This window comes from Saimiri boliviensis, chromosome 1 (genome assembly GCF_048565385.1).
Source record: "Saimiri boliviensis isolate mSaiBol1 chromosome 1, mSaiBol1.pri, whole genome shotgun sequence".
NCBI lineage: Eukaryota > Metazoa > Chordata > Mammalia > Primates > Cebidae > Saimiri > Saimiri boliviensis.
The window spans coordinates 9828809-9853667 of NC_133449.1; the positions used below are offsets into that span (position 1 = coordinate 9828809).

Consider the following 24859-nt stretch of genomic DNA (forward strand, 5'->3'; position numbering starts at 1 on the left):
TACGGGATAGGCGCCCGGCAGGAGACAGGATTTCAGTGGAAAACTGCACCATGGACCTTCTCTCCGTGTCCTGGAGTTGGCAGGTCTACAGAGGACTGCACATTTTTTATGAGTCATCTCAACGAACACGCTTCTCACCGTATTAACCCCCCACGCGGTGGGTACTGTGATGAGTCCCATTTTACCCACGGGGACACCGAATCTGTAAGAAGCCTGGTCGCTTATCCCATACACAGCAAAAGGAGCCGCGGGGCTCAGCGGCCCCAACTTTTAGGCTGTAGGGTCCTCGCCCACCACCCCGCCAAAGCGTCAGGCCTCCGGGCCCTTGCACCCCCACCCCGGGACACGGATCGAAAGGGTCGCAGCAACGCCTCCCCTGCAGCTGGGAGCGTTCTCCGGGCCGTTGCACCAACCTCGTTGGCTAAGCCCCCCGCCCGGCCGCCACCGGGCTGGGAGGAGGCACTTTTTGGGAGGCGGGGCCGGGGCCCGGGGATACTCTCGCGCCGGCGGGCTCCAATCGCTGCGCCGCACGCAACCCCAAACGGTTCTGGCGAACCGGGGCCCGCGCGCGCCAAGGTCTCCGAGACCCTCAGGGGCTGCGACTCTGGTCCCGTGGGACCCGCGGGGGCCCGGGCGGCAGCGCCCCCGACTCAGCCAGCGGATGGGGGGGGTATCCCGGGAAGTCCCGGGGGCGTTCCTGAGGGTCTCTGGAAGGCGCCGGCGGAGGCTCCCGCGCAGCGCTTGAAAAATGCGCGCGGCCCCACGGCTAGGGGCAAAGGGCAGCCAATGGGAAGGGTCGGGGCACCGTGTAGCCAATGGGAAGGGTCGGGGCACCGCGTAGCCAATGGGAAGGGCCGGGACCCTTGCCAGAGGTAGACCCAGGCCCGACGGGCCGGGGGCAAGGCAGGGCCAATGGGAAGGGCGGAGTTACCGCACGGCCAATGGGAAGAGCTGGGAGTGCGTGGCGCGGGAGATTTAAAGGCGGCTGGGTCGGGGTGCTGCCCGTGCGCCCCTTCCCAGCCGCCAGGCCCTGACTACCACCTCTCCTTCGTCGCGCCGCCGTCATGCTCTCCGTCCGCGTCCCGCTCGCGCCCATCACGGACCCGCAGCAGCTGCATCTCTCGCCGCTGAAGGGGCTCAGCCTGGTGGACAAGGAGAACACCGTGAGCGCGCGGGCCGGGCGCAGCGGGCGGGGCAGGGAGGCGGGGAAGGCGAGGCCGGCCGCCCGTCACTCACGCGCGTCTCCCCGCAGCCCCCGGCCCTGAACGGGACCCGCGTCCTGGCCAGCAAGACCGCGAGGAGGATCTTCCAGGAGCCCGCGGAGCCGGTGAGCGGCGGGCGTGGGGCAGAGGGGCCGGGGGCGGCCCGGAGCGTCTTGGCGCCAAAGCCGCATTGTTCCTCGGCGGCTCCCACCCCCGCGACGGCTCCTTTCCCGCGCAGGCGGCCCCTCCCCCGGGCGGCCGGCTTCCCGGTTCGCACGTGCGCCTCCCCGCGGTGACCCACGGAGCGCGACGGGACTGCCCACGTTTCCCACGGAATTGCCGCCGGTGGAACGGACTTGGCCCAGACGCACCGCAGGTCCCTGAGCGGCGCCCGCGCTTCGGCGTTTCCTTTTCCCCCGCAGCAGAAAGCCAGAGCGGCCGCCCGCGGCGCGGAGGAGGAGCCGCTGCTGAGAGAGAACCCGCGCCGCTTCGTCATCTTCCCCATCGAGTACCACGACATCTGGCAGATGTACAAGAAGGCGGAGGCCTCCTTCTGGACCGCCGAGGAGGTGAGCCCACGTCTGGGGCCCCGGGCCGAGCCCTGCGGGCCCCGCTCCCCCTTCGCGCTCTGACTGTGCCCGCCGGCCCGCAGGTGGACCTGTCCAAGGACATCCGGCACTGGGAGTCCCTGAAGCCCGAGGAGAGGTACTTCGTATCCCACGTCCTGGCTTTCTTTGCAGCAAGCGACGGCATAGTGAATGAAAACCTGGTGAGTCTCCAGAAGGAAACCTGTCACTCGCTCGGCGATCGGAGGTCGCCCTGGGGGGCTCTGTGTCCCTCTTATTAAGTCCTCCGTTTTCCACGCCGAGTGCGTGCGTGTGTGTGCGTGTGTGTGTGTGTGTGTGTGTGTGAGCTGGTTTCTATATGACACGGCATTTCCTGCTTTTGAACACGCTTTGCAGTTCTTTCTTCCGCACGGTATTTTCCTGACTCTAGAGAAACTGAGGCCATGTTAAGTGGTAGCAATAGGCTGACTCCCTGTGGCCACATCTGCTCCCGCCTTTTTTTTTTTTTTTTTTTTTTTTTTCCTTTTATAAAAACGGAGTCTCACTGTCACCCAGGCTGGAGTGCAGTGGCGCGATCTTGGCTCACTCTGCCTCCTGGGTTCAAGCGATTCTCCTGCCTCAGCCTCCTGAGAAGCTGAGATTACAGACGTGCACCACCACGCTTGGCTAATTTTTGTATTTTTTTTTTTTTTTTGAGACGGAGTTTCGCTCTCGTTACCCAGGCTGGAGTGCAATGGCGCGATCTCGGCTCACCGCAACCTCCGCCTCCTGGGTTCAGGCAATTCTCCTGCCTCAGCCGCCTGAGTAGCTGGGATTACAGGCACACGCCACCATGCCCAGCTAATTTTTTGTATTTTTAGTAGAGACGGGGTTTTACCGTATTGGCCGGGATGTTCTCAAACTCCCGACCTCGGGTAATCCTCCCGCCTTGCCTCCCGGAGTGCTGGGATTACAGGCGCGAGCCACCACGCCCGGCCCTGCTCCCTCCTTTTGCTGGCTTTGCTGTTTTAATAGTAATTTGGTTGTATCTCTTGCTGTGAACAGATCTTTCTTGACATAAATTAGGATTTCTGTGAGCGCTCAATTATTTCCTAATTTATATGTTTCTATTTCCTGATCTGTAAATCGAGCATATGATATAAAATATCACACTTTATCACAGAATTGTGAAGAATTTGGATGAAATATGTATAGAAAGAAATCTTATAATGGTACAGAATGTGATGCTACCGCTATCCATTGACAAGAGTTGCTGCCGCGTTTTTTCTCAAGCTCGACTTTGTGTTTCGCCACTAGGTGGAGCGATTTAGCCAAGAAGTTCAGATTACAGAAGCCCGCTGTTTCTATGGCTTCCAAATTGCCATGGAAAACATACATTCTGAAATGTATAGTCTCCTTATTGACACTTACATAAAAGATCCCAACGAAAGGTGAGTATTGAAGTGGTATGCCAAGATTTTTAGGACTCTTTAATTGTTGATTTATGACAAAATTTTAGTTCATCTAGGGATAAAAATGACTCCAGAATGACCAAGCAGACAGTCATAGACATTTCCAGCACCTGTGGTCATGTCTGCTCTTAGCAAGGAGCCTAAGTTCACTTTATCATTCACGTAGCGTTGCGAAGGTGCTCCACTTTTAGAGTTGGATGCCTACCAATCGAAAGCCTTCTTTTGAAGCAATTCCTGCATGTTGGGTAAGACAAATTAAAACCTATGCCTGACCATCTTTGGTCATTTGGTAAAGTTGTTGAGAAACTAGAATGTGGGGTTGCAGCCGGATGAAGGGCGGGGAGGACGTCCTGCTGGGGAGTGGCGCTGCACTGCAGGCAAGTACGGGGAGCTACACAGGCAGAGGCGGTGGGGAGCCCTGAGGTTGATTTAGGCATGCAGCGGTTTGGCTGAATAAAGGTAGCATAAGGTCTGTTTTATGTTTTGGAGATTGATTGGAGGCGATGGGTTAGAAAGGGGCTGTTGGAGTAGCCTAGACACTAAAGTCAGCTTTAGGGACTGGAGCCTCTGTATGGAGTAGAAGTGGTGAAGCTGAAACCTAATGTGGCTGTTGTAAAATTAGAAGTGCGTGAACAGGAAAGTGGTAACTTGAAAGGACTGAGGTGAAGAGATTTGAACATGTTTATATAGGTGGAAATTGAGAGAAGCAGGCAAAGATTAGGGGTACGATTGGGGGCAAATGACCAGAAGGAGAACGGGTGCAATCAGGAAGGTCAGCTGGGAAAGCCTGAAAAGCAAGGGAGAGGCAGACCCAGGTCTCAAAGAGAAGGACAGTGAGATGGAAAGAGAATAAAAGGCAGCCAGCCGGATGTGGTAGTGTGAGCTGGTAGTCCCAGCCACTTGGCACAGTGAGGCGGAAGGATGTTTGGTTTTAACATGAGCTATGATTATCTCACTGCACTCTAGCCTGGGCAACAGACTGAGACCCTCATCCCTTAAATAGAAATGAAAGCTGCCCAATGTCTGGTGACCTTGGCTTCAGAACACAAGGTCTTCTGGGTAGGAACACGCTGGGAAATCAGTAGCCTCTCAAGGTGGGCACCAGAATAAAGAGAGGCAGAGGAGAGTGGTAAGGGGGACCCAGTTAACTGTAATACCCATGGACTGACTTTGCTGACCTGGGATTGACAGTGTACGACAGAATTTTAGTAGGAAGCAATCTTAATTTATTCGTTTAATTATTTTATGATGGAGATGTGGCAATTGGGGCCAAATAATGCAACCAATGATATTCTGATAATAGCCTGGCAGTTAGGATTTTATGGTTTTTTAAATTTAAATTTTATGGTTCGTCACATGGAACTATGATCTGGACTTGAAATAATAAAAGCAACAAATGGGCCGGGCGCGGTGGCTCAAGCCTGTAATCCCAGCACTTTGGGAGGCCGAGGCGGGTGGATCACGAGGTCAAGGGATCGAGACCATCCTGGTCAACATGGTGAAACCCCGTCTCTACTAAAAATACAAAAAATTAGCTGGGCATGGTGGGGCGTGCCTGTAATCCCAGCTACTCAGGAGGCTGAGGCAGGAGAATTGCCTGAACCCAGGAGGCGGAGGTTGCGGTGAGCCGAGATCGCGCCATTGCACTCCAGCCTGGGTAACAAGAGCAAAACTCCGTCTCCAAAAAAAAAAGCAACAAATGTCCCTGCTGTACTGAACCACGTTTTACTGTTTGTAGACCCTGAAGCTCCATATGAACTACAGAATACCCACATTTGTATTAACGTAAATCAAATGTTGACACTTTTAAAAGAACACTGGAGGGAAAAGCTGACCAGTAAAAATAAAACATTTTGACGTGGGTTCTTCCTTTGGGAAGAGAATCAGCAAATACTTGAATTTGGCCTTTGTCCCAGAGCTCTTATCTAGCAGCTGGTAATCGGGGGTCTTTTACTGTAATGCTTCAATTGCTGATGCTGTGTGTGCCTACTAGGGAATTTCTCTTCAATGCCATTGAAACGATGCCTTGTGTCAAGAAGAAGGCAGATTGGGCCTTGCGCTGGATTGGGGACAAAGAGGCTACCTATGGTAAGGAGACCCTTGCCCCTACTTCAACCTGAGTTTTATTTTCCATGTAATGTTACTGGATTGTTGACCGTTCCTGTGAATACCAACATTTACTCACTAGAATAATATTGCTGTTAATAGGTGAACGTGTTGTAGCCTTTGCTGCAGTGGAAGGCATCTTCTTTTCTGGTTCTTTTGCATCCATATTCTGGCTCAAGAAACGAGGACTGATGCCTGGCCTCACATTTTCTAATGAACTTATTAGCAGAGATGAGGTGAGTCTAAATCAAATCATAGGGTAACCTGAGCCCCAAACACACCTCGGGCATGCTCTGGTGTTTACTGATGGGGACCTGAGATGCTAGATGACATATATCCACGTTTAATGTCTGAGTTCAACCATACACATACTTGACAAAAGAAGGAAATACTTTAATTTACTGAAATTATTTTACTTGTATTCTCTCTTTTTTTTTTTTTTTCTTTTTTTGAGACAGAGTTTCGCTCTTGTTACCCAGGCTGGAATGCAATGGCGTGATCTTGGCTCACCGCAACCTCCGCCTCCTGGGTTCAGGCAATTCTCCTGCCTTAGCCTCCCAAGTAGCTGGGACTACAGGAATGCGCCACCATGCCCAGCTAATTTTTTGTATTTTTAGTAGAGATGGGGTTTCACCATGTTGACCAGGATGGTCTCAATCTCTTGACCTTGTGATCCACCCGCCTCGGCCTCCCAAAGTGCTGGGATTACAGGCGTGAGCCACCGCGCCTGGCTTTTTACTTGTATTCTCTAGAATACATTAGTACATATGTATTGCCTTATAGGCTTTGAATGCATAAAAAAGTACAAGTTTGTTTTTTTGTGGGGACGGAATCTTGCTCTGTCGTCCAGGCTGGAGTGCAGTGGTGCGATCTTGGCTCACTGCAGTCTCTGCCTTGCGGGTTCAAGCGCTTCTCCTGCCTCAGCCTCCCAAGTAGCTGGGATGACAGGCACCCATCACTATGCCGGGCTAATTTTTGTATTTTTGTAGAGATGGGATTTCACCACATTGGCCAGGCTGGTCTTGAACTTCTGACCTCAGGTGATCCTCCTGCCTTGGCCTCCCAAAGTGCTGGGATTACAGGCGTGAGCCACTGCACCTGGCCAAAACTACAAATTCTTGATGGGATTGGGATTTTAAGGGATGTTTTATTTTTGCCTGGTATTACATGTGATCCCCTATTCCATAAATGTTCATAGTGGCCATTGTTTCTTCTGTTTCATCTAGAAATTACCTCTTTACTTCAGTGTTAGCATCTCAATGGAATGAGTATACATTTTGGTTTAGCGTATGTCTTTGATTAAGTCACATTTGAAAAGGAAGAAGCGTCTTACCTGGAGTCCAGTGGGCAAGTCAAACTTGGTTGGTCTTACCTTATAGGAAGACCTTCCTTACTGGATTGGGAGATAAGTTGTACAGCTTGGGCTTTATTGCGCTAACTTGCAAACTTGATTTACTTGAAATTGCATACAAATTTCCTGAACACATAAAAACTAACCTTATCACTGAGTTTTGCCTTTCCTGCTGGGAGTAGTGGCAAAATAAGGGTTCATGGCTGCAAAAAGAATATTTTGAGTGAAGCTCTGACTCCTCCTTTGCCACCACCCAGAGCAGAGCAAGAAATAGACCTTGCCTGTTTTTATCTAGGTGGCAACTTTGAGGGCCTTAAGTCGGACTGAGCTTGCCTTGGTGACATCAGCGAAGAGAAGCCAGTAGTTAGTCATCTTCCCTTTGAGAGTTCAAGTGCTCTCAATATGAGCATGTTGGATAAGGAGAATGCAGAAAAGGATAAAGTAATTTCATATTCTATGTTAATGACAGAAGTCTTCTGACTTTAGTGATCTTGAACTTTTTTTTTCTAGGGTTTACACTGTGATTTTGCTTGCCTGATGTTCAAACACCTAGTACACAAACCATCAGAGGAGAGAGTAAGAGAAATAATTATCAATGCTGTTCGGATAGAACAGGTAAGTGGGTGATGAAAGGGATCACTCAAGCTTGCTAGAAAATGTCTGCTTTAGTTGTATTCAGAAGCTGTATTTTGGTTCCTAGGAATTCCTCACTGAGGCCTTGCCTGTGAAGCTCATTGGGATGAACTGCACTCTAATGAAGCAATACATTGAGTTTGTGGCAGACAGACTTATGCTGGAACTGGGTTTTAGCAAGGTAAAGTATTGTTTACATAGCCTTCTGCTTGTTTTGAAACTGGTGCTCTGTATTTATATCTTGATGTGAACCTTTTCAGGTTTTCAGAGTAGAGAATCCATTTGACTTTATGGAGAATATTTCACTGGAAGGAAAGACTAACTTCTTTGAGAAGAGAGTAGGCGAGTATCAGAGGATGGGAGTGATGTCAAGTCCAACAGAGAATTCTTTTACCTTGGATGCTGACTTCTAAATGAACTGAAGATGTGCCTTTATTTTGCTGATTTTTTTTTTCCATCTCATGAAAAAATCAGCTAAAGTGTTATCAACTAGCTACACCATGCATTGTCCATAATGTTCATTAACAGCATCTTTAAAACTAGCTACCTCAGAACCAGTCCGGTACATTTATAATGCTGGTGCTATCACCTTTTGCTAGCAGGCTGGCTGGCTGTGACTTACCATAGCGGTGACAGTGGCAGTCTTCTTGGCTTTAAAGTAAGGGGTGACCTAGTCAGCTTGACACAGCAGGATTAAACATTTCATTTAATTAGCACTGCCAGTTGAAAGATGCAGCCTCACTGCTTCAATGCAGATTTTAATGTTTACTTAAATATAAAACTGGCACTTTACAAACATTGCTTGTACTCAAAAGATGATAGTAGCTTGATTTATTTGGTTTCTACACCAAATACAAAGCATTCTCCTGACCACTAACAGGAGCCAATTCACAATTTACTAACGGACTAAAGTAAGTTACACTTATATAGACAAAGCATGTTATGTCTCACTTTTATTTTAATGAATTAAAATACTAATTAACCAGCTTGAAAGTCAATACTGTATATAGCTAGACATTAGTCTGTTGGTGCCAGATACAAGATGGGTTGTGTGTTTCTCCTGTAGCTTGGGTAGTGCTCTGGGATTCTCTGCCCCATCTGAGTAGAGTGTTGTGGGATCAAGGAATCTCTCAGGGCAAGGAGTTAAAATTTTTTAAGTTAAATCCCTAGAAATTTAGGCATGATCTGGGCCTTCATATGAGTGAGAAGCCGTTTCGTTTCATTTCTCACTGTAGTTTACCCAACCTCTAGTCAATAAGATTCTTGAATAGTTTTCATATGTGGGAGCTAAGGTCGTATTGTAAAATTTCAAGTCACCCTTAAACAAAATGACCCATCTAAGATCTTGCTCCTGTTAAGTGGCAAAATTGTTTATTCTAGTTTTGTTTGTATGTAAGTAGGTTGTGTGAGTTAATTCATTTACATTTACTATGTTTTTTAAATTAGAAATTTCTTTTTTTTTTTTTTTGATTTGGAATTTCGCTCTTGTTACCCAGGCTGGAGTGGAATGGTACGATCTCGGCTCACCGCAACCTCCACCTCCTGGGTTCAGGCAATTCTCCTGCCTCAGCCTCCCGAGTAGCTGGGATTACAGGCATGAACCACCATGCCCAGCTAATTTTTTGTGTTTTTAGTAGAGACGGGGTTCCACCATGTTGACCAGGATGGTCTCGATCTCTTGACCTCGTGATCCACCCGCCTCAGCCTCCCAAAGTGCTGGGATTACAGGCTTGAGCCACCGCGCCCGGCCTTAGAAATTTTTAAATTATGTATGTCCTTTTAGATTTTGCCTGTAGTTCATACTTTGAAATTATTGCCAGAGTGTTATTCTAGCATTGTCTAAATCTGACCATCATCTCGAGGAATCAAACTTCAGTAGGAAACCATGAGTTATAAATACAGTTTCCATTCAAATATTCATTTCAGAAGGAAACAAATATTCTTAATAGGGCTAGTTTGAATTAATCTGCCTTTATGTTTGAGAGAAAAGAAAATCTGTCTTGGCCGGGCGCGGTGGCTCAAGCCTGTAATCCCAGCACTTCGGGAGGCTGAGGTGGGTGGTCAAGAGATTGAGACCATTCTGGTCAACAAGGTGAAACCCCGTCTCTACTAAAAACACAAAAAATTAGCTGGGCATGGTGGCGCGTGCCTGTAATCCCAGCTACTCTGGAGGCTGAGGCAGGAGAATTGCCTGAACCCAGGAGGCGGAGGTTGCGGTGAGCTGAGATCTCGCCATTGCACTCCAGCCTGGGTAACAAGAGCGAAACTCCATCTCAAAAAAAAAAAAAAAAAAAAAAAAAGAAAGAAAATCTGTCTTTATGTTTAGGAGAAGCCATGAGTTATTAATACAGTTTCCATTCAAATATTAATTTCAAAAGGAAACAAATATTCTTAATAGGGCTACTTTGAATTAATCTGCCTTTGTTTGGGAGAAAAAAGCTGAGATATTGCTTGAAAGATGATGCAAGATAAACGTTGACCTTTTGGCCCCATTTGTTAATTGTATTCAGTATTTGAACATTGTTGTGTTCTGTTAAGTTTTCATTATTTATTGTATAGTCAAAATTTAAATTTCTGTATACCTTTTCCTAGCTTTTAAGTTATTGTTACGTAAAGTTAATGAATCCAGATTAAAATAAAGAAAGGCTTCGCCTTGCATTGTGGGATACAGGCAGAAGTTAGAATCAGGTTTTAGGATTCTGTCTGATTAGCTAAATAATGTGAGAATTAACTTCTGCCAACTCAGACTGTTTCCTAAGCAGTTGAAATGGGAAGCAAGGGTTTCAGTCTCAAAATTGAATACTGCACAAGTGTTAAGTGATTAAAATAAAAGTATTCTTTTGTTAGTTTCTTGATTGGTAAAATTTGCATTTTAATTCAGGAAGAAAAATATTTTTTGGCCAGGCATGGTGGCTCATGCCTATAAACCCAGCACTGTGGGAGGCCAAGCCAGAATTGTTTGAACCTGGGAGGTGGAGGTTGCAGTGAGCCGAGATTGCACCACTGCACTCCAGCCTGGGCAAAAGTGAAATTTTGCCTTTTTTGTTTTTTTTTAAGTATGTTTTGTAAAGGCTAATGAGTTCATTTGCTTTCCACTGGTTGTGGGCAAGAGACTTGCCTTGTGCCTGTTCTGGCACATGGTATATAGGAGACAGGTAGACCCAAAAGGTGGTGCCCAAAATGATTAACTGCCATATTGCATGTGGGGTTTGTGAAGCCGGGGCTGAGGTAACCTCACTGTGGGGAGCCACTCCTGGGCCTCTTTTCCCATTTGCAAAACAGGTGGGGCTACAGGTCTTCCCAGCTGGCGTTTTGCTTTGCTGTCCCTCATCTGACTGACCTGTGTGGACTCCTGCACAGGTTTGGATCATTCCCTCTGTCTATAAAAGCCCTTTCCTGACTTGGAATCCTACCCACTTTCACAAAGCCTTTTAGAATTCCTGACACCCATCCATCCTCAGATGAACCAGTTATTATTCCTTGTACCTCATGCCACTGCCATTCAGTTTATTGAACAAACAGCAGCTCTCTCAGGTGCCATGTTCCACCTGCATTTTAATTCAGGAAGATGGGTCCTGAGCCAGAGGGGAGGCCCTTCTTTCTGGAGCTTGGGTTTACTCCTAGGGAGGGAAACTGATGGATGAGTAGATCGGAAGTGTTGGGCAGCGATGGGAGCAGCAGAGAATTCTAAGGGGTGGGAGTGCTTGGGAGAGGCCTCGGGATGTATCCTTGGAGGGGGCCTGTGACTCGTGTTTCAAGTGCTGCATCCCACTCCTGCTTTCTCATTGAGATTCCTTCCCCCTTCCCGTGCTGCTCTGTAAAAGTTGTCTTTGAGGACACGTTTTTACCTATCTCTAATTTCTAAGCACAAGGCCTTCAAGGGTCAAGTATTTAAGTGACTGATATATGAGGAAATAAACGAATTGGAACTGAAATATTTTGGGATGGGTGGTAACTTTGGTAAAGGTGTGTTCTGTGTCCTAGAGGACCCTGGTAGAGAGCTTTGCCTTTGCACCTATAGGCGTTCAATGAAGGTCATTTGATTTGTAATGTCAGGTCTGTTGCAGAAGTTCAGGGCAACCAGGCTTCAAGATGATGACCAACTACTAGAACAGTTCCCCTGTGGGTGGCCTGCAGTCCTGTTCTGCTCCCCTGTCTCCAAACCAGCTGCCATGCTCTGTAGAACATGTCTGCCATGCTATACCTGAGGAGGGCCTGCAGAGTTCAGTGAGTGGTGAGGCTGCTGAGGCGATTGTCCTGGGTACTCATTAGATCCATCCTCCCCCTGAATCAGTCTGGGGGTAAAATCAGGGACCCTGTAATCTTAATGGGAGATATCAGACATTTCAGATTGGGTGGGACGGACTGCTGACATAAAGGTCAAACCAATGGGGTTCAGCCCTGGATGTGAATTATAATCACCTCGGGACTTTTAAAAGCTACCAATGTCTGGCTCTCACTTCTGGAAAAGACAGTCCTGCTCAGTTTTCTCATGTTCCAGATGTTTCCTGATGTGCGTCAGTTCTAGACATGTTTATGTAAGGGTTACACTTCATTGTGTGTGCACATTCGTGGCCCTGCCTTGCTGCTAAGAGCAGATCTGCAAAATCCTCCCTTCACCTGCTGGTACTGCTGTGGCCTCTGACCTGAGGACTTCATCCTTGTGAAGCAGGAACCAGATGGGTGTTTAAATGCCACCTGACTGGGGAGATAACTGGCTGTATTTTGAGGATCAGTGATCCTGCCAGTGTTGGTCTGGAGATCCCGATAATGGTTTAATGCCTCTTAGCAAGACAGCCACAGGCCCAGCCCCTCATCAGTGAGTGGCCACAGCAGAACTGTGTGGCTTGGTCTCTTCCAGCTGTCCCTCTGGAGTGCAGAGGGCTACCCTCCTGGTGTCTGTCTGGACACAGGGAACACATCAGTGGTGTCTCCCTGCCATTCCCTGGAGGGAATATGTCACATGAGGATTTTTTCTTTAATTATGAAAATGGCTGAGCCCATTGCTGCTTAAGGTTCATTAGTCATGTTTACCTTAGCCTTGGCTCTAGAGACTGGAGTGGCTCAAGCAAGGTGGTGGACTAAGGAACCAAACTCCTCCTGCTTCAAACACCTGCGTATGATAAATAGCACAGCAAAAAGTTAAGTAGGTAGGCCAGGCACAGTGGCTCACGCCTGTTATCCCAGCTACTCAGGAGGCTGAAGCAGGAGAATTATTTGAACCTGGGAGGTGGAGATTGCAGTGAGCCAAGATCACACCATTGCACTTCAGCCTGAGCAACAAGAGCAAAACTCCATCTTGGAAAAAAAAAAGTTAAATAGATGGTCATCTCTTGGGAAAGGGGAATGACCTCTTTGGGGAACAAAGGAAGTGACCGTGGAACCCCAGAGCCCGTAGCAGCCCTAGGGGAGTGGCCATTAGTCCCTTAGAGAAACTGAACAGTGACAGCTGATGGGCAGTTGGATTTGGAGGGAGAGGTTGATCTAAACCAGGGGAGGAGTTGCGACCTAAGCCTTGGTGTAAAGTCGGCCCCAGTAACACAACAGATAAAAGGAAAAAATCACATGGTACAGTAAAGAAATACATTTTCAGAATTAGGAAGAATGTCTGGGATATAGCGTAACTACTGGAGTTCAGGCTCAGAGGTGTTTCAATACAACTTAGATTAGACAGCTGAGGAGTGGGCTCATGAACTGGAAGGGATGTGTCTGAGGGAATTATTGGAAAGTAGATGGAAGAAAGCATGGAGAGTGGACAGGCAGTGTTGGAGGAGGTAATGACTGGTGCCTTTCCAGAATGGACTCATCCTTGAGATCAGGAAGTCCACGAGGAATCACAAGTGAGAAGCTAAGACACATTCCTATGCTCATTTGAATGAAGCTGCAGAACAGGAACAAAAGGAAAAATTATTAAGTGAAGATGTCAATAGAAACCAAAAGATGATGACATATCTTCAGTGCTGAGGGAATCATTGGACTAAACTATTCAGAAGTAAGATACATTTTCATGCCAAGGTTTTGCCATTCACATCCCTGAATCAAAATAATTCTTAAATTGAGCCAAAAGAAAAGATGGTGAGCAGAGATACTGGTTGGTCCACAGTGAACCGACAGGATCATAGGGAAGCTGAGCGTGATGGTGCATGCCTGTGATCCCAGCTACTCAGGAGGCTGAGGTGGGAGAATCACTTGAGTCCAGCCTGGGCAACAGTGAGACCCAAACTCAAACAACAAATGGAACTAGAATAGTGGACACTGCAGGGGATAAAGAATAAAGATTGAATTTCAACTTCCAAAGTGGGGGCTGGGGTGGGCGAGTTAAAGCTTGATGGGCTTAGTAGATGGCAGAAAGGGTTAGGTGGGGCAGCAGATAACAAGTCAATGGAAAGGTAGAAATAAAAGCACAGTAGATGCAAATAGACTTAAGAGTTAAAACTCCAGGCACAAATTCTGGCCATAAACAATCTATGGACTAAACAAGAATGTAAACAATTGGCGATAGGAAAAAGGCTAAAGCAAAAAGCCCCTTAGAGATGGAAGTTATTGGCCTAAAGAATGATTGTTCCTCTGGGAAAACACAATGATAACAGTATTTGGATGTGACCTCAACCCTGCCTCCCCAGGCACTGAGTCCCAGTCTTAGGCTCAGAGTGGTGAAGCTGGGTGTTGTCTTGGTGGGTGCTTCCATGTCCCCTTTAGTCATGTGTTTTTTTACACATTGTCCTCTGGTCCTACACACGGCCCTGGGTTTGCTTTCATACCACTTGCAGAGACTTCATGGCTCTACAGGGAATTGCTTGAGAGCTCGCATTCCTACCAGATACCAGAAGATGCTCCATCCTGCATCCAGGCAGGACCATCGGGGTGGGGCTGGGGCCAGCCTAGATGGGGTAGGTTGTGGTCAGATGACTGCTCACCAGTGATTGGTTTGGATTATGCAACCAGGACACACTGGAATCTCGAGGGGCAGGGGGTTGAGGCCCGTGTGATGCCAGGTGGAAAGACAGGTTTGCAGATGTGCCTTGGTGGACATGTTGGGACCTCTTAGTCTGGGGCAGGCTGAGCCCTCCTAGGTGTGGGTGGGCCTCCACCGTGTAGGCTGCTGCCCTTCCAAGCTTTGGCAAGATGGAATCTCATCAATGGAATCTGTCAGGTGTGGGTGTGGTCTTGAAAAGGGCACCGTACTTTATCAGAGGTGTGGCTGGGCGTGGTGACTAGTGCCTGTGATGTCAACACTGGGAGGATTGCTTGAGGCCAGGATTTCAAGACCAGCCTGGGCAACATAAGGATTCCCTATCTCTACAGAAACATTTTAAGAGATTAGCTATGTGTGGTGGTGTGCATCTGCAGTCCCGCTACTCAGGAGGCTGAGGCAGGAGGATCGCTGGAACCCAGGAAGTCTAGGCTGCAGTGAGCCATGTTTGCACCACTACACTCTAGCCTGGGCAACAGAGCAAGACCCACTCAGAAAGAAATGCCCTGGCCATAGCCTCTGAAATTCTGGATTCCATATAACCAGGACCCCATGAGCCACACTTAAAGGCTTTTACTTTGTTGGGGAGGGGAGAAGGGAGGCCCAGGATTGGGGGTGCTGCACCCATGAGGGTAGGCCTGTCCAAGAGTGGGGTCTCTGCTCTAAGAGAGGAGAGCTGATCTGCAGAAGCCTCATGACATTCATTTTCTGAGTCCAGCGATTCCTGAAGCCCACACCTCAGGTGTTTCACCGAAGTAAATCAATACATTCCTGATAGAATAGGGTTGATTTTCCTACCACATGCACTCAGTTCCACCCCAACAGAATTCACTTGGTCTGCACAGCCACCCTGGGGCAGAGATGATTGCCCCCGTTTTACAGATGTGGCCGGGAGGCTTGGAGGCCATGTGTGTCACAGGACTGGCCTGCACAAAACCCAGTGGTCGGCCAGAACTTGAACCTGTCCATATTTGTCCCTTCACTGCATGTGCCCTTCTCTACGGAAGAGCCTGCACATGCTGGCCTCATGCTTGGCCACTCAAGGAACAGCTCCTGAAGCCACCAGCTGGCCAGTGAGCCATGTGGAAGGGTTTGGTCATGCCCACCTTCAGCCTGCCCTTCCTCCCTGGTCACTTCACTGTGGTAGTGGGGGAGGGTGAGCTCTGCTTTGCCCCTTGTCACTGTGGCTGTGGGAATCGTGCCCTAATAGGACCAGGGGCTCTCTTACAGTCTGTACATCACAGATGGAGGCTACTTCCAATTTGCTTCTACCTGGGACTCCCAAGTCAGTGTCACAGAACTGTGATGCTCTGGGTACCATGCTAGAAAGGTGGCTTATGGCCATGAAGGAAAAATCTAGGGACAGGCACTCACATGCCCGGATGGATCCTCATGCTTAGGAATGGGGTGAGTGGGAAGTAGTGACTTACTTTGGAAAACAGGGAGGTTTTAGTTTCTAGAAAGCCTTTTGGGCAGCAGCTGCCTGGCTGAGGCCTGCCCTTAGCCTCTCTGAGTCTTCCCTGTCTGCTTCAGTGGGGGTCTAGTCTCCAGATGGGGTGCCAGGACAAGATGGGAAGAGATTTGCTTTGGAGGGCTGGAATAGGTCTTGCAGCTGCTCTGGCCTTCCCGTGGACTGATGTCGGTCCCAGTGTTAGTTACTGAAGGACACTTCCAAATCCTGTTGGCACAGGAGCCGCTGCAGCAAAGGGCTGACTTTAGGAACCATCACCTCTCTGCTTCCCGCCCTGCTCCGTGAACTAGGATTTGTAATCCAGGCTAAATGGGCTTGTGAGATTTTAGATGAGTAAAGCTCCTGGCATGCTTCGATAAATAACTTTCGCATGCCATTCAGTTTGCCCATCTAAACTGTATGGCTCTTGGCCGGGTGCGGTGGCTCACTCCTATAATCCTAGAACTTTGGGAGGCCGAGGTAAGTGGATCATTTGAGGTCAGGAGTTCGAGACCAGCCTGGCCAACATGGTGAAACCCTACTAAAAATGCAAAAATTAGCCAGGCATGGTGGTAGCCACTTGTAATCCCAACTAGGGAAGCTGAGGCAGGAAAATTGCTTGAGCCTAGGAGGCAGAGGTAGCAGCGAGCAGAGATTGTGCCATTGCACTCCAGCCTGGGCGACAGAGCGAGACTCTGACTCAAAAAATAAAAAGAAAATAGTAATAAAGTGTACGGTTTTGTGGTTTAGTATATTCACAGGTATGGGTAGTCATCACTACAGGTGAACATTTTGCCCACCCCAAAAAGAACCTGTGTCCATCAGTCACACCCTGTCTCCCCTCCACCGCCCTAGCCCTGGGCAGCCACTGGGCCACTTTGTCTCTGGGTTTGATCTGGTACATCTAAAGTAGAAGTTACTGGCAAAGGCACGGGCTTTTATTTCTAAGAGATGATTTGGAATGCTGGGGCAGCAGAGGATGGGTCTGCCTCACAGAGAGAAGTTTGATTTCCATTTCAGAAGGAGCTTTCCTGGCATTTTAGGCCACTTGTCATTAAAAAGATTCGTGGGGCATTGTCTGGAGGGGACTTTTGCCACTGTGAGCTGGTGACAAGCAGACTAGAAATGGGGGTGTCAAAGGCTGGAATCACCACCTTGGTAAGGGCGGAGGAGAGAACAGTTAGTGGACTGGGGTCTGCTGTTTCCCCATCTCTCTTCGTTACCCTTCCCCTCCATCGGGAAAATGAGGTGCTGAGCCATCTCTCTGGTCCCAGGCTTCAGTTGTCCTCTGTTCAGGGAGTTTCAGAGAGCTGACTGTCCCAGGGCCCTTGAGAATCGGAAGCAAGTCCTAGAACTTTCTGGAACACAGAGAGTGGTCTGTTGGGCCTTCCTTCGCTTCCTCAGTTTCCACCCTCCCACTTCACTCCTTTCTAGGATTTCCCTTCCCATCCCTGGATCCTCCAATGTTAGTGGAGCAGAAGTACTAAGGCTGGGGGTCAGGAAGCAGCCGGTGGGTCAGATCGGGTTCCTGTGTGGTTTTGTACAAACTGGGAGCTGGGGATGTGTTTGAAAAATCAAAAGAACATTTCGTGTTGCATGAAGATTCTATGAAATTCAAATTTCAGGGCCCATAAATAGCTTTGTTGGGGCGCAGCCACACTTGTTTGTATGGTATGTGGCTGCCTTCACCATGGATAACAGACTAGAATAGCTGCCGTGGCCTGTATTTTCTATTTGTCTTTAAGGAAAATGCTTGATGAGCTTTGAGGGGTCCGTAGTGGAGCTGATGGAAAGGTAGTGCGTGGCATCGGCGGTGGCTGAGCCAGCGAATGCCCACTCAGAGAGCTGGTTATTAACGGAGTGCTAACCGGTTCACTCTAGATGAGAAATATGCAGATCAGGTTTAAACACATGGAAAGCTGTTTACAGGAAAATGATAAAATAGCAGAACATAAAATGATGGGTACACTGTGGTTATGCTGTCATAAAAATGTGTACATATGGATAGAGAGGAAGGTGTCCCACGTGGAGAAATGAAGAGGTGCCTTGGGTGGGTTGGGAGAGAGCAGTTTTTCTTTCTATTCTATTTTTCTGTTTAAATGTTCCTATAATGTTCTTATAATAAGTGTTGATGAGCACTCGCAGCCACTGGGGGAAGCAGCTACCCAGGCAGAAGGCTGTTCTGGGTCCCTGGAAAGCTGTAGGCAGAGGGACCCTGGGCTCTGGACCAGGGTTAGGGGGAGGTATTCTGGGCATGTGGAAGCTGGCAGCCCAAGCTCCTGTGAGCCGGGGGCTGGGGCTGCGTCTCGCCTATGTTGCTGTCATGTATGTGCAGGGCCCATGTTGTGAGTTGTGTGTCTGCCCGCTATTGTGCTTAGCCTCTGGAAGTTGCTTAGGAGCCTGGGATTTTGTGGAGAGGTGGGAGTCAGTTGCTTCTGTCCAAAGGGGTTGGCCAGTGGGGGCCATTCTGAGTTCAGAAACCTTTGGCTTTGAGCCTGATGGACCTAGCCAGGCCCAGCTCTGCTGCTGACCAGCTGTGTGCTCTGGGACTTGAGTTAAGTCTGCAGGTGGCAAAACTGTCACCTCCCATCCCATCTTCCCTTCACCCTGCCCTCGACCCCTGTGTTCTGTTCGGAGCTTCAGAGAGTTGGTGCCACCTAACTCCATTCACTGGCACGCATCTTGTGCAGTGCTGGGATGTTGTCCCCACGTTAGTGTGTCTTCAGGGAGACTGGCAGCCCTCGTGGGTGTCCATCTTCTGCTTCTGCATCCTCGGTCACTGCCAGCAGAGGCCTGGGCAGTGGTGAACATCGGATATTATCTGTGGTTGTCCTGGAATGGAGGAGGCGCCTGGTGTCTGGTTTTGGAGTCAAGAGCCCATGTGCTTAAGGGTTCCAAGCTCATATGGAGGAGCATGTGATTAGCTCTGGGAAGGAGAGTGGCTGGAAGGAGGGCAGGAGCCCTCGACCTGTTCTTGTTGGGAAGAAGAGAGCAGGTGAGGGTGCAGTACTCTTCCAAGCATGGGAAAAAGGCCACGGGAGTCGGCTAGGGCCCTGGGCGGGGGTGGGGAGGCGGCTGCTCCAGCACGCAGTCCCTGAGCCGTCCTGTGCGCTGTGCAGCAGGTGCTGGGAGTCCAGGAAGTGCTGAGCAGATGGAGTCCACGCCCTCGGGGAGACAGCACACCCGTCGGGGAGATGGAGACCATCACCCACCCAGGGTGCGGTGAGTCAGAGAGTGACAAGCTCCGAAGACAAGGAAAAGCAGGGAGGAAGGGGCGGGCAATGCTCTGTTCTCTTTCATGTGGGGAGAGGAGAGGAAGCCGCAGGAAGTGGGGACCGACCACATGCGTAGGGGAGGAAAGCGTGTTTCAGGCAGAGAGGGGCCAAGAGCAAAGGCCCTGTAGCAGGTGCGTCTGTGAGTGGTCAGAGCAGAGTGAGGGCTGGGAGATGGGCGGGTCAGAGGGGAGAGGGTGTGTATATGGCAGGTCTGCAGACCCAGGTAAAGAGTCTGGATTTCATTTCTAAGGGGACGGGAAGCTCGGGAAGGTCTGATCAGCCTTCCGTCTTGAAAGGGACACCCCTGCTTCTGCGTGTCAGGGTGCGCCAGTGGAAGTGGGAGGCGGTTGCAGCTTCCAGGTGAGAAATGATGGCAACTTGCACGGTGGGGGAAGAGGCGCCGCCTTGGAGGTGGCTTGCGGGGCCTGTCACCTGCTGTTCCCTACCTCAGTGAACAGCGCCTCCACGCACCCCCGCCTGGTCCCCGCACGGCAGAAATCCAGGCCCTGCCAGCCCCTGCTGTTCTACGTGTGGCCAGGCGGGGGCGCCTTCACCCTCCCGTTTCCCTCGCCGCACGCCCCAGGCAGTGCGGTCCTGAGATCCCCGTCCCATTCCAGGGCTCAGGTCGCCAGCATGGCCAGACTTCCCTCCCCTCCCCTCCCCCGCCTTCACCGGCTCCCAGTCCACTGCACACACAGCATCTGGAATGTCTCTCGGGCAGCACCTCAGACCGTGTGGCTGTGTCGCGTGAGCCCCTCCCCTCACCGCAGATCTCTGTCCTACCTGAGCCCAGGTACCTGCGGGCTCCCGGCTCACCTCTGCCTTGAACCTCCCTGAGCCTGAGTTTCTTAAACACATGCATCCCCCAGCCTCCTGCCTTCACACACGCTGTTCTCTTACCCTGGACCTTGTCTCCACCCACCTGTTCCTGATCCTTCAGGTCAAAACTTAGAGGTGACTTTCCCTAGGAGCCTCCTCAGACCCAATGAGGCCAGATTAGGGGCCCCCTCCCTGCCCCCATGGCCCCGGGTGTTTAGCACTGTGCTTTTCCATGCTATCAAAAGTGTACAGAATCATACATGTTTCTGATGGCTTGTTCCAGCTGTGAGTGCCCTGAGGGCAGGGATGGGGTCTGTGTCCCCACTGCGGGTTCAGCCAGCACCTGGCCAGGCACTCGTAGTGTTGTTGAATGCATGAGCGAGTAAGTGACCCTCAGGGGAAGCTGCTGTGTCCAACGCGGGAACATGCGGGTTGCACTGGTGGGGACTGTTGAGACCGTGACTGGAGCCTCTGACCCGCAGAGTGGGGGGCATCAGTTGGGCTTGCTTTCTCTGCCCCCTTTTTTTTTTTTTTTTTGAGACAGAATCTCACTTTGTCGCCTAGGCTGGAGTGCAATGGTGCAATCTCAGCTCACTGCGACATCCGCCTCCCGAGTTCAAGCAATTTTCCTGCCTCAGCCTACCGAGTAGTTGGGATTACAGGCACGCACCACCACACCTGGCTAATTTTTGAATTTTTAGTAGAGGCGGGGTTTCACCATATTGGCCAGCATGTTCTCGATCTCTTGACCTCGTGATCTGCCTGCCTTGGCCTCCCAAAGTGCTGGGATTACAGGCACGACCCACTGTGCCGGCCCTTCTGCTCGCTTTCTTCCCCTTCCTCCTCCTCTCCTGTCTCCACTCAGGCTGTCTCTCGAGTGGCTGTGGATGCTGACAGAATGCGTGCCCGCCTTGCCGTCACTGTTCACTCACGGCGCCTGCTGGGGACTGTCCTGTAACCCAAAGGGGTGGTGGAAGGATGGAGCTTCAGGCCTTGAGGGCCAGGAGAAGAACACGGAAGACTGAATCCTCAGGGGACCCCAGCTCTGGGCTGGCCCGGGGCCATGTTCTGAGGAGGTGGCAGCAGGAGCCGGGCCCAGGCATCTCCCGCACTCTTCCGACGTCGAAGGTGAGGTGTCAGATCTGCTTGCTAATGCGTGATTTCTTTATCAGTTTTCTTTGGAACCTGCGCTGTGCAGATGTTCACAGTGTGGTGGGCAAGTGAGTTTTGAGAAACTCTTGGCAGAGGACCATTTGGCGTCCCTGTGGTTCTAGAGATTTCTGGGGCCTCGGGGCTCTAGCACCAGCTGCAGACAGCTGCCTGCCTTCTGACGGCGCTCAGCTTCTGGGCCCAGCAGCTTTCTCAGTTCTGAAAACATGTGTGACCTCACGATTCTGGCCCTTCCACCATCCCCGGCAAACTGTTCTGGCGTGTAGGTGGAATTCCTATTTTTAATAGCCAAGTCGTTGAGAAATTGTAGGACTTTTACTTCCTTTGGAACGGAAGGGCTCCAGAAATATTTATATCTTTGCTTCTATAGAATCTAAGAGGTCATCTTTGCCTTGGGAGGGTCAGCATGTGAAGAGGGTCACCTGGGAGAGGTCCCAGTGTTAGCCCACACTTGCTATCAGCAAATGGTACCACAGCAAGCACCCAGGGGCTCAGCCAGCCCCCACGAGGGAAGTCCCAGCTGTCCACTGGGGAAGGGCAGGGAGGCATGGAAGCGATAATGACCCCCAGGCTGGCAGGCGTGATGGCGTTATGCAAAGTGTGCAAGTGGAGTGTGAGCATGGGCCGGGACCCCCCAAGGCTGGGAATCAGGGAGACACCACAGAGGAGGTGGCCCTCGCCTTGAAGGGTGGAGGATTGATAGGAGTCTGTGGGAGAGTGGAGGCTGTGTGAAGGAGGCCTGTGGGAGGAGGGAGGCTCTTGCATTCCAGGCAGGGGTGGGAGCTCCTGGCAGAATTTGCAGAAGCCAGCAGCTCAGTGTGGTGGGAGCCGGCTGTGGGCCAGGTGGGTGGGGAGACAGGGGCCAGGTCTGGAGGGGTTTTCAGTGCTGTGCTGAGGGGTCTGAAGTCCGTCCTGAAAGTTGGAACTGGGGGGTGGCCTGGTGGTGGGTTAGAGCAGTGTCATTCAAAATTCCTTCCAGTTCACACAAATGGAGACCTAGCGTGCATACTCACCTCCTGGGCTTGTGAGTCGTGGTTGCCCTGCGGTGTGCAGCTCCTTCTGGCATGTTCTGTTCTGCTTCTATTCCGGCTCATTTGTTCTTTGAACAATGCTGTTTGCCAGCCTCTACACTGGCTTCCTGTCTCCCTGAATATTTTTGATCTGCAGCTAGAACAGCACTGGATTGGCAAGAGGGAGACTGAGGCAGGAGCCCAGGCAGGGCTGCTGTCAGTCAGAGTCCAGCCAGGACGAGAGACACGAGTGCCAGGCAGTGGGCCTGGGGCAGGGACTCTGGAGTGAAGATGTCACCTCGGCAGTCCTCACTCGGGCCTCAAGAGACTTGGGGCAGCTCTGGAAGCAGCAAGAGGGGTCCTGTCATTGTGAGGTGCGTTGAAGATCCGGAAGCTGTGGTTTCATAACTCAGACACTGCGTGGTGTCTGAAAGCCATTTCATTAAATGTCACATGGAATCAAAATAGAAATTACGTCTCTGGGACAAAGCCCATTGAGCCAGGAGCCAGGCATTCTGAATTGGAACCAGAATAGCCCCCAAAGCTGGTACTGTGGATCCAAGGCTGCTTGTGTCTGGGGGGCTAGCCTCCCTGCCCCTGTCTCGCTCACATCTGGACTCCCTAGAGGGGGCAGGTGGTCCTGGAGCCTAGCCTACCTGCTGGGAATCAGAGGCAGTCAAAGGTTTACATGTACAATCACCCATTCCCAGCACCTTCTGGGAGGGAAGCATGTCTTACGGATGGCAGCCTTGAGGCTCAGGGAGGGTAAGGTGCCAGCCTGAGGTCACACAGCCAGTGAGAGGCAGAGACGGGGCTTAGACTCCAAATAATGACTCCAGAGTGCCCACTGTTTTCTATGCCCTGGGCTGCCTTTTCCCCAGTGCTCCTTGCTGTTTGGAACCAGATGACCAATGTGGAGAGACATAAGCTGGTTCAATCAGAGTGTATGGGGAAGGAACTTAGGCCCTGGCTTTTTTTTTTTTTTTTTTTTTTTTTTTTTGGATACAGAATCTCACTCTGTCACCAGGCTGTAGTGCAGTGGCACAATCTTGGCTCATTGCAACCTCCATCTCCTGAGTTCAAGTGATTCCCCTGCCTCAGCTCCTGAGTAGCTGGGATTACAGGCACCCACCACCATGCCTGGCTAAGTTTTTGTATTTTAGAAGAGATGGAGTATTTCTCTTGGAGTATTTTTGAATTGGAGTTGCTGAAAAAAAAGAAAAAAAAAAAAAAAAAAAAAAAAAAGAGATGGGGATGTTGGCCAGGATGGTCATCTCCTGACCTTGTGATCCACCAACCTCGCCTCCCAAAGTGCTCGATTATAGGCGCGAGCCTCTGCGCGTGGCCAGAGCCTGGCATTTTAAAAGCTCCCTGGTAATTCACATGTGCAGCTAGGGTGGGGGGGGCCTTTGCTCTGCGGAATAGGGAAGGGCTGTGAGTGGCCTTGTGTCCGCCCTGTGTCCATAGCTGCCACCTGCTGGTCCGTCCATTCAGCCGTTACATGACACGGGTCATCTTGTGGGGGCTGCTAGCGCCCTCGCGCTGGGCAACTCTGAGTGTCCCCTCTGCCCCTGAAGCAGGTGGGCCATCCTTGGAGGAGCGCAGAAGAGCTGAGGTGGGGTAGGGGTGGATCAGGCCTTGATGGGGTGCCTGGTAAGCCCCAGGAAGGCTAGAGAGGAGAAGGAGGGAGGGGAGAGGGCAGTGCAAGGGCAGTGACCCCCAGCTTGGCCCCCATTTTGAGCATGGGGACGGTGTACACAGATAGTGAGGAAATGCCTGCGTGTTCATTTCTAATCCATTAATCTTCACTTTTTCTGTATTCTATGTACTTTTTTTTTTTTTTTTTTTTTGAGACGGAGTTTCGCTCTTGTTACCCAGGCTGGAGTGCAATGGCGCGATCTCAGCTCACCACAACCTCCGCCTCCTGGGTTCAGGCAATTCTCCTGCCTCAGCCTCCTGAGTAGCTGGGATTACAGGCACGTGCCACCATGCCCAGCTAATGTTTTTTTGTATTTTTAGTAGAGACGGGGTTTCACCATGTTGACCGGGATGGTCTTGATCTCTTGACCTCATGATCCACCCGCCTCGGCCTCCCAGAGTGCTGGGATTACAGGCGTGAGCCACTGCGCCCGGCCTTCTATGTACTTTTTAAAGGTTTGTTTTCTTTTCTGACTTTCTGTGTTAGAGGTATAATTTTGTTTCTTTATTTAAAGATAAGGATTTCTTGTATTGGTGGTGGTGTTTTGGTTTTGAGACAGAGTCTCACTCTGTTGCCCAGGCAGGAGTGCAGTGGCACAATCTTAGTTCACTGCAGCCTACACCTCCTGGGCTCAAGCGATCCTCCCACGTCATCTGAGTAGCAGGGACTACAGGCATGCACTACCACACCCAGCTAATTTTTGTATTATTATTATTATTATTTTTGTAGAGATGGGGTTTTGCCCTGTTGCCCAGGCAACAAGCAAATCTACCCATCTTAGCCTTCCAGAGTGCTGGCATTATAGGCGTGAGCCACTGTGCTGGGCTAGAGATAAATTTTTTTTCCCCTAGCCCCTGAAAAGATAAGATTTTAAAACTATAGCTTCTCCTCTGAGACCCTTTTTTTTCTTTAAGTAGAATCTGCTGTGCAGTGTTTTCATCCTTATTTCTGTATATTCTGAGTTTCAGAGGGTTTTTTTTTTTTTTTTTTTGGAGACGGAATTTCGCTCGTTACCCAGGCTGGAGTGCAATGGCGCGATCTCGGCTCACCGCAACCTCTGCCTCCTGGGTTCAGGCAATTCTCCTGCCTCAGCCTCCAGAGTAGCTGGGATTACAGGCATGTGCCACCATGCCCAGCTAATTTTTTGCACCTTT

At 50.3% G+C, this 24859-nt stretch overlaps 1 protein-coding gene across 4 annotated transcripts; it reads left to right on the forward strand.

Annotated features, from left to right (window-relative positions):
• The first annotated feature begins 992 nt into the window (after positions 1–992).
• On the forward strand, positions 993–23813 carry RRM2 (ribonucleotide reductase regulatory subunit M2). 4 transcript variants are annotated; one of them, XR_012516313.1, is made up of 11 exons: positions 993–1163; positions 1253–1327; positions 1625–1771; positions 1855–1971; positions 3065–3198; positions 5213–5307; positions 5428–5561; positions 7187–7291; positions 7377–7490; positions 18852–20954; positions 22164–23813. XR_012516313.1 is itself a non-coding variant. In XM_074393925.1 (10 exons), exons 1-10 carry the CDS (start codon positions 1065–1067, stop codon positions 19254–19256), a joined length of 1425 nt encoding a protein of 474 aa, XP_074250026.1. In that variant the 5' UTR covers positions 993–1064; the 3' UTR covers positions 19257–21756. The 4 variants fall into 4 exon arrangements, 3 of the variants coding, with proteins under 3 accessions (XP_074250026.1, XP_074250028.1, XP_074250029.1); XM_074393925.1 differs by lacking the exon at positions 22164–23813 and having other exon boundaries at positions 18852–21756; XM_074393927.1 differs by lacking the exon at positions 22164–23813 and having other exon boundaries at positions 1628–1771.
• The last annotated feature ends 1046 nt before the right edge of the window (positions 23814–24859 follow it).

Coding starts and splice junctions, on each gene's coding strand:
- RRM2 (XM_074393925.1), top strand. CDS start 1,065: ATGCTCTCCGTCCGCGTCCCGCTCGCGCCCATCACGGACCCGCAGCAG. Junction 1,772..1,854: donor CCTTCTGGACCGCCGAGGAG/GTGAGCCCACGT, acceptor GCCGGCCCGCAG/GTGGACCTGTCCAAGGACAT. Junction 5,308..5,427: donor GGACAAAGAGGCTACCTATG/GTAAGGAGACCC, acceptor TGCTGTTAATAG/GTGAACGTGTTGTAGCCTTT.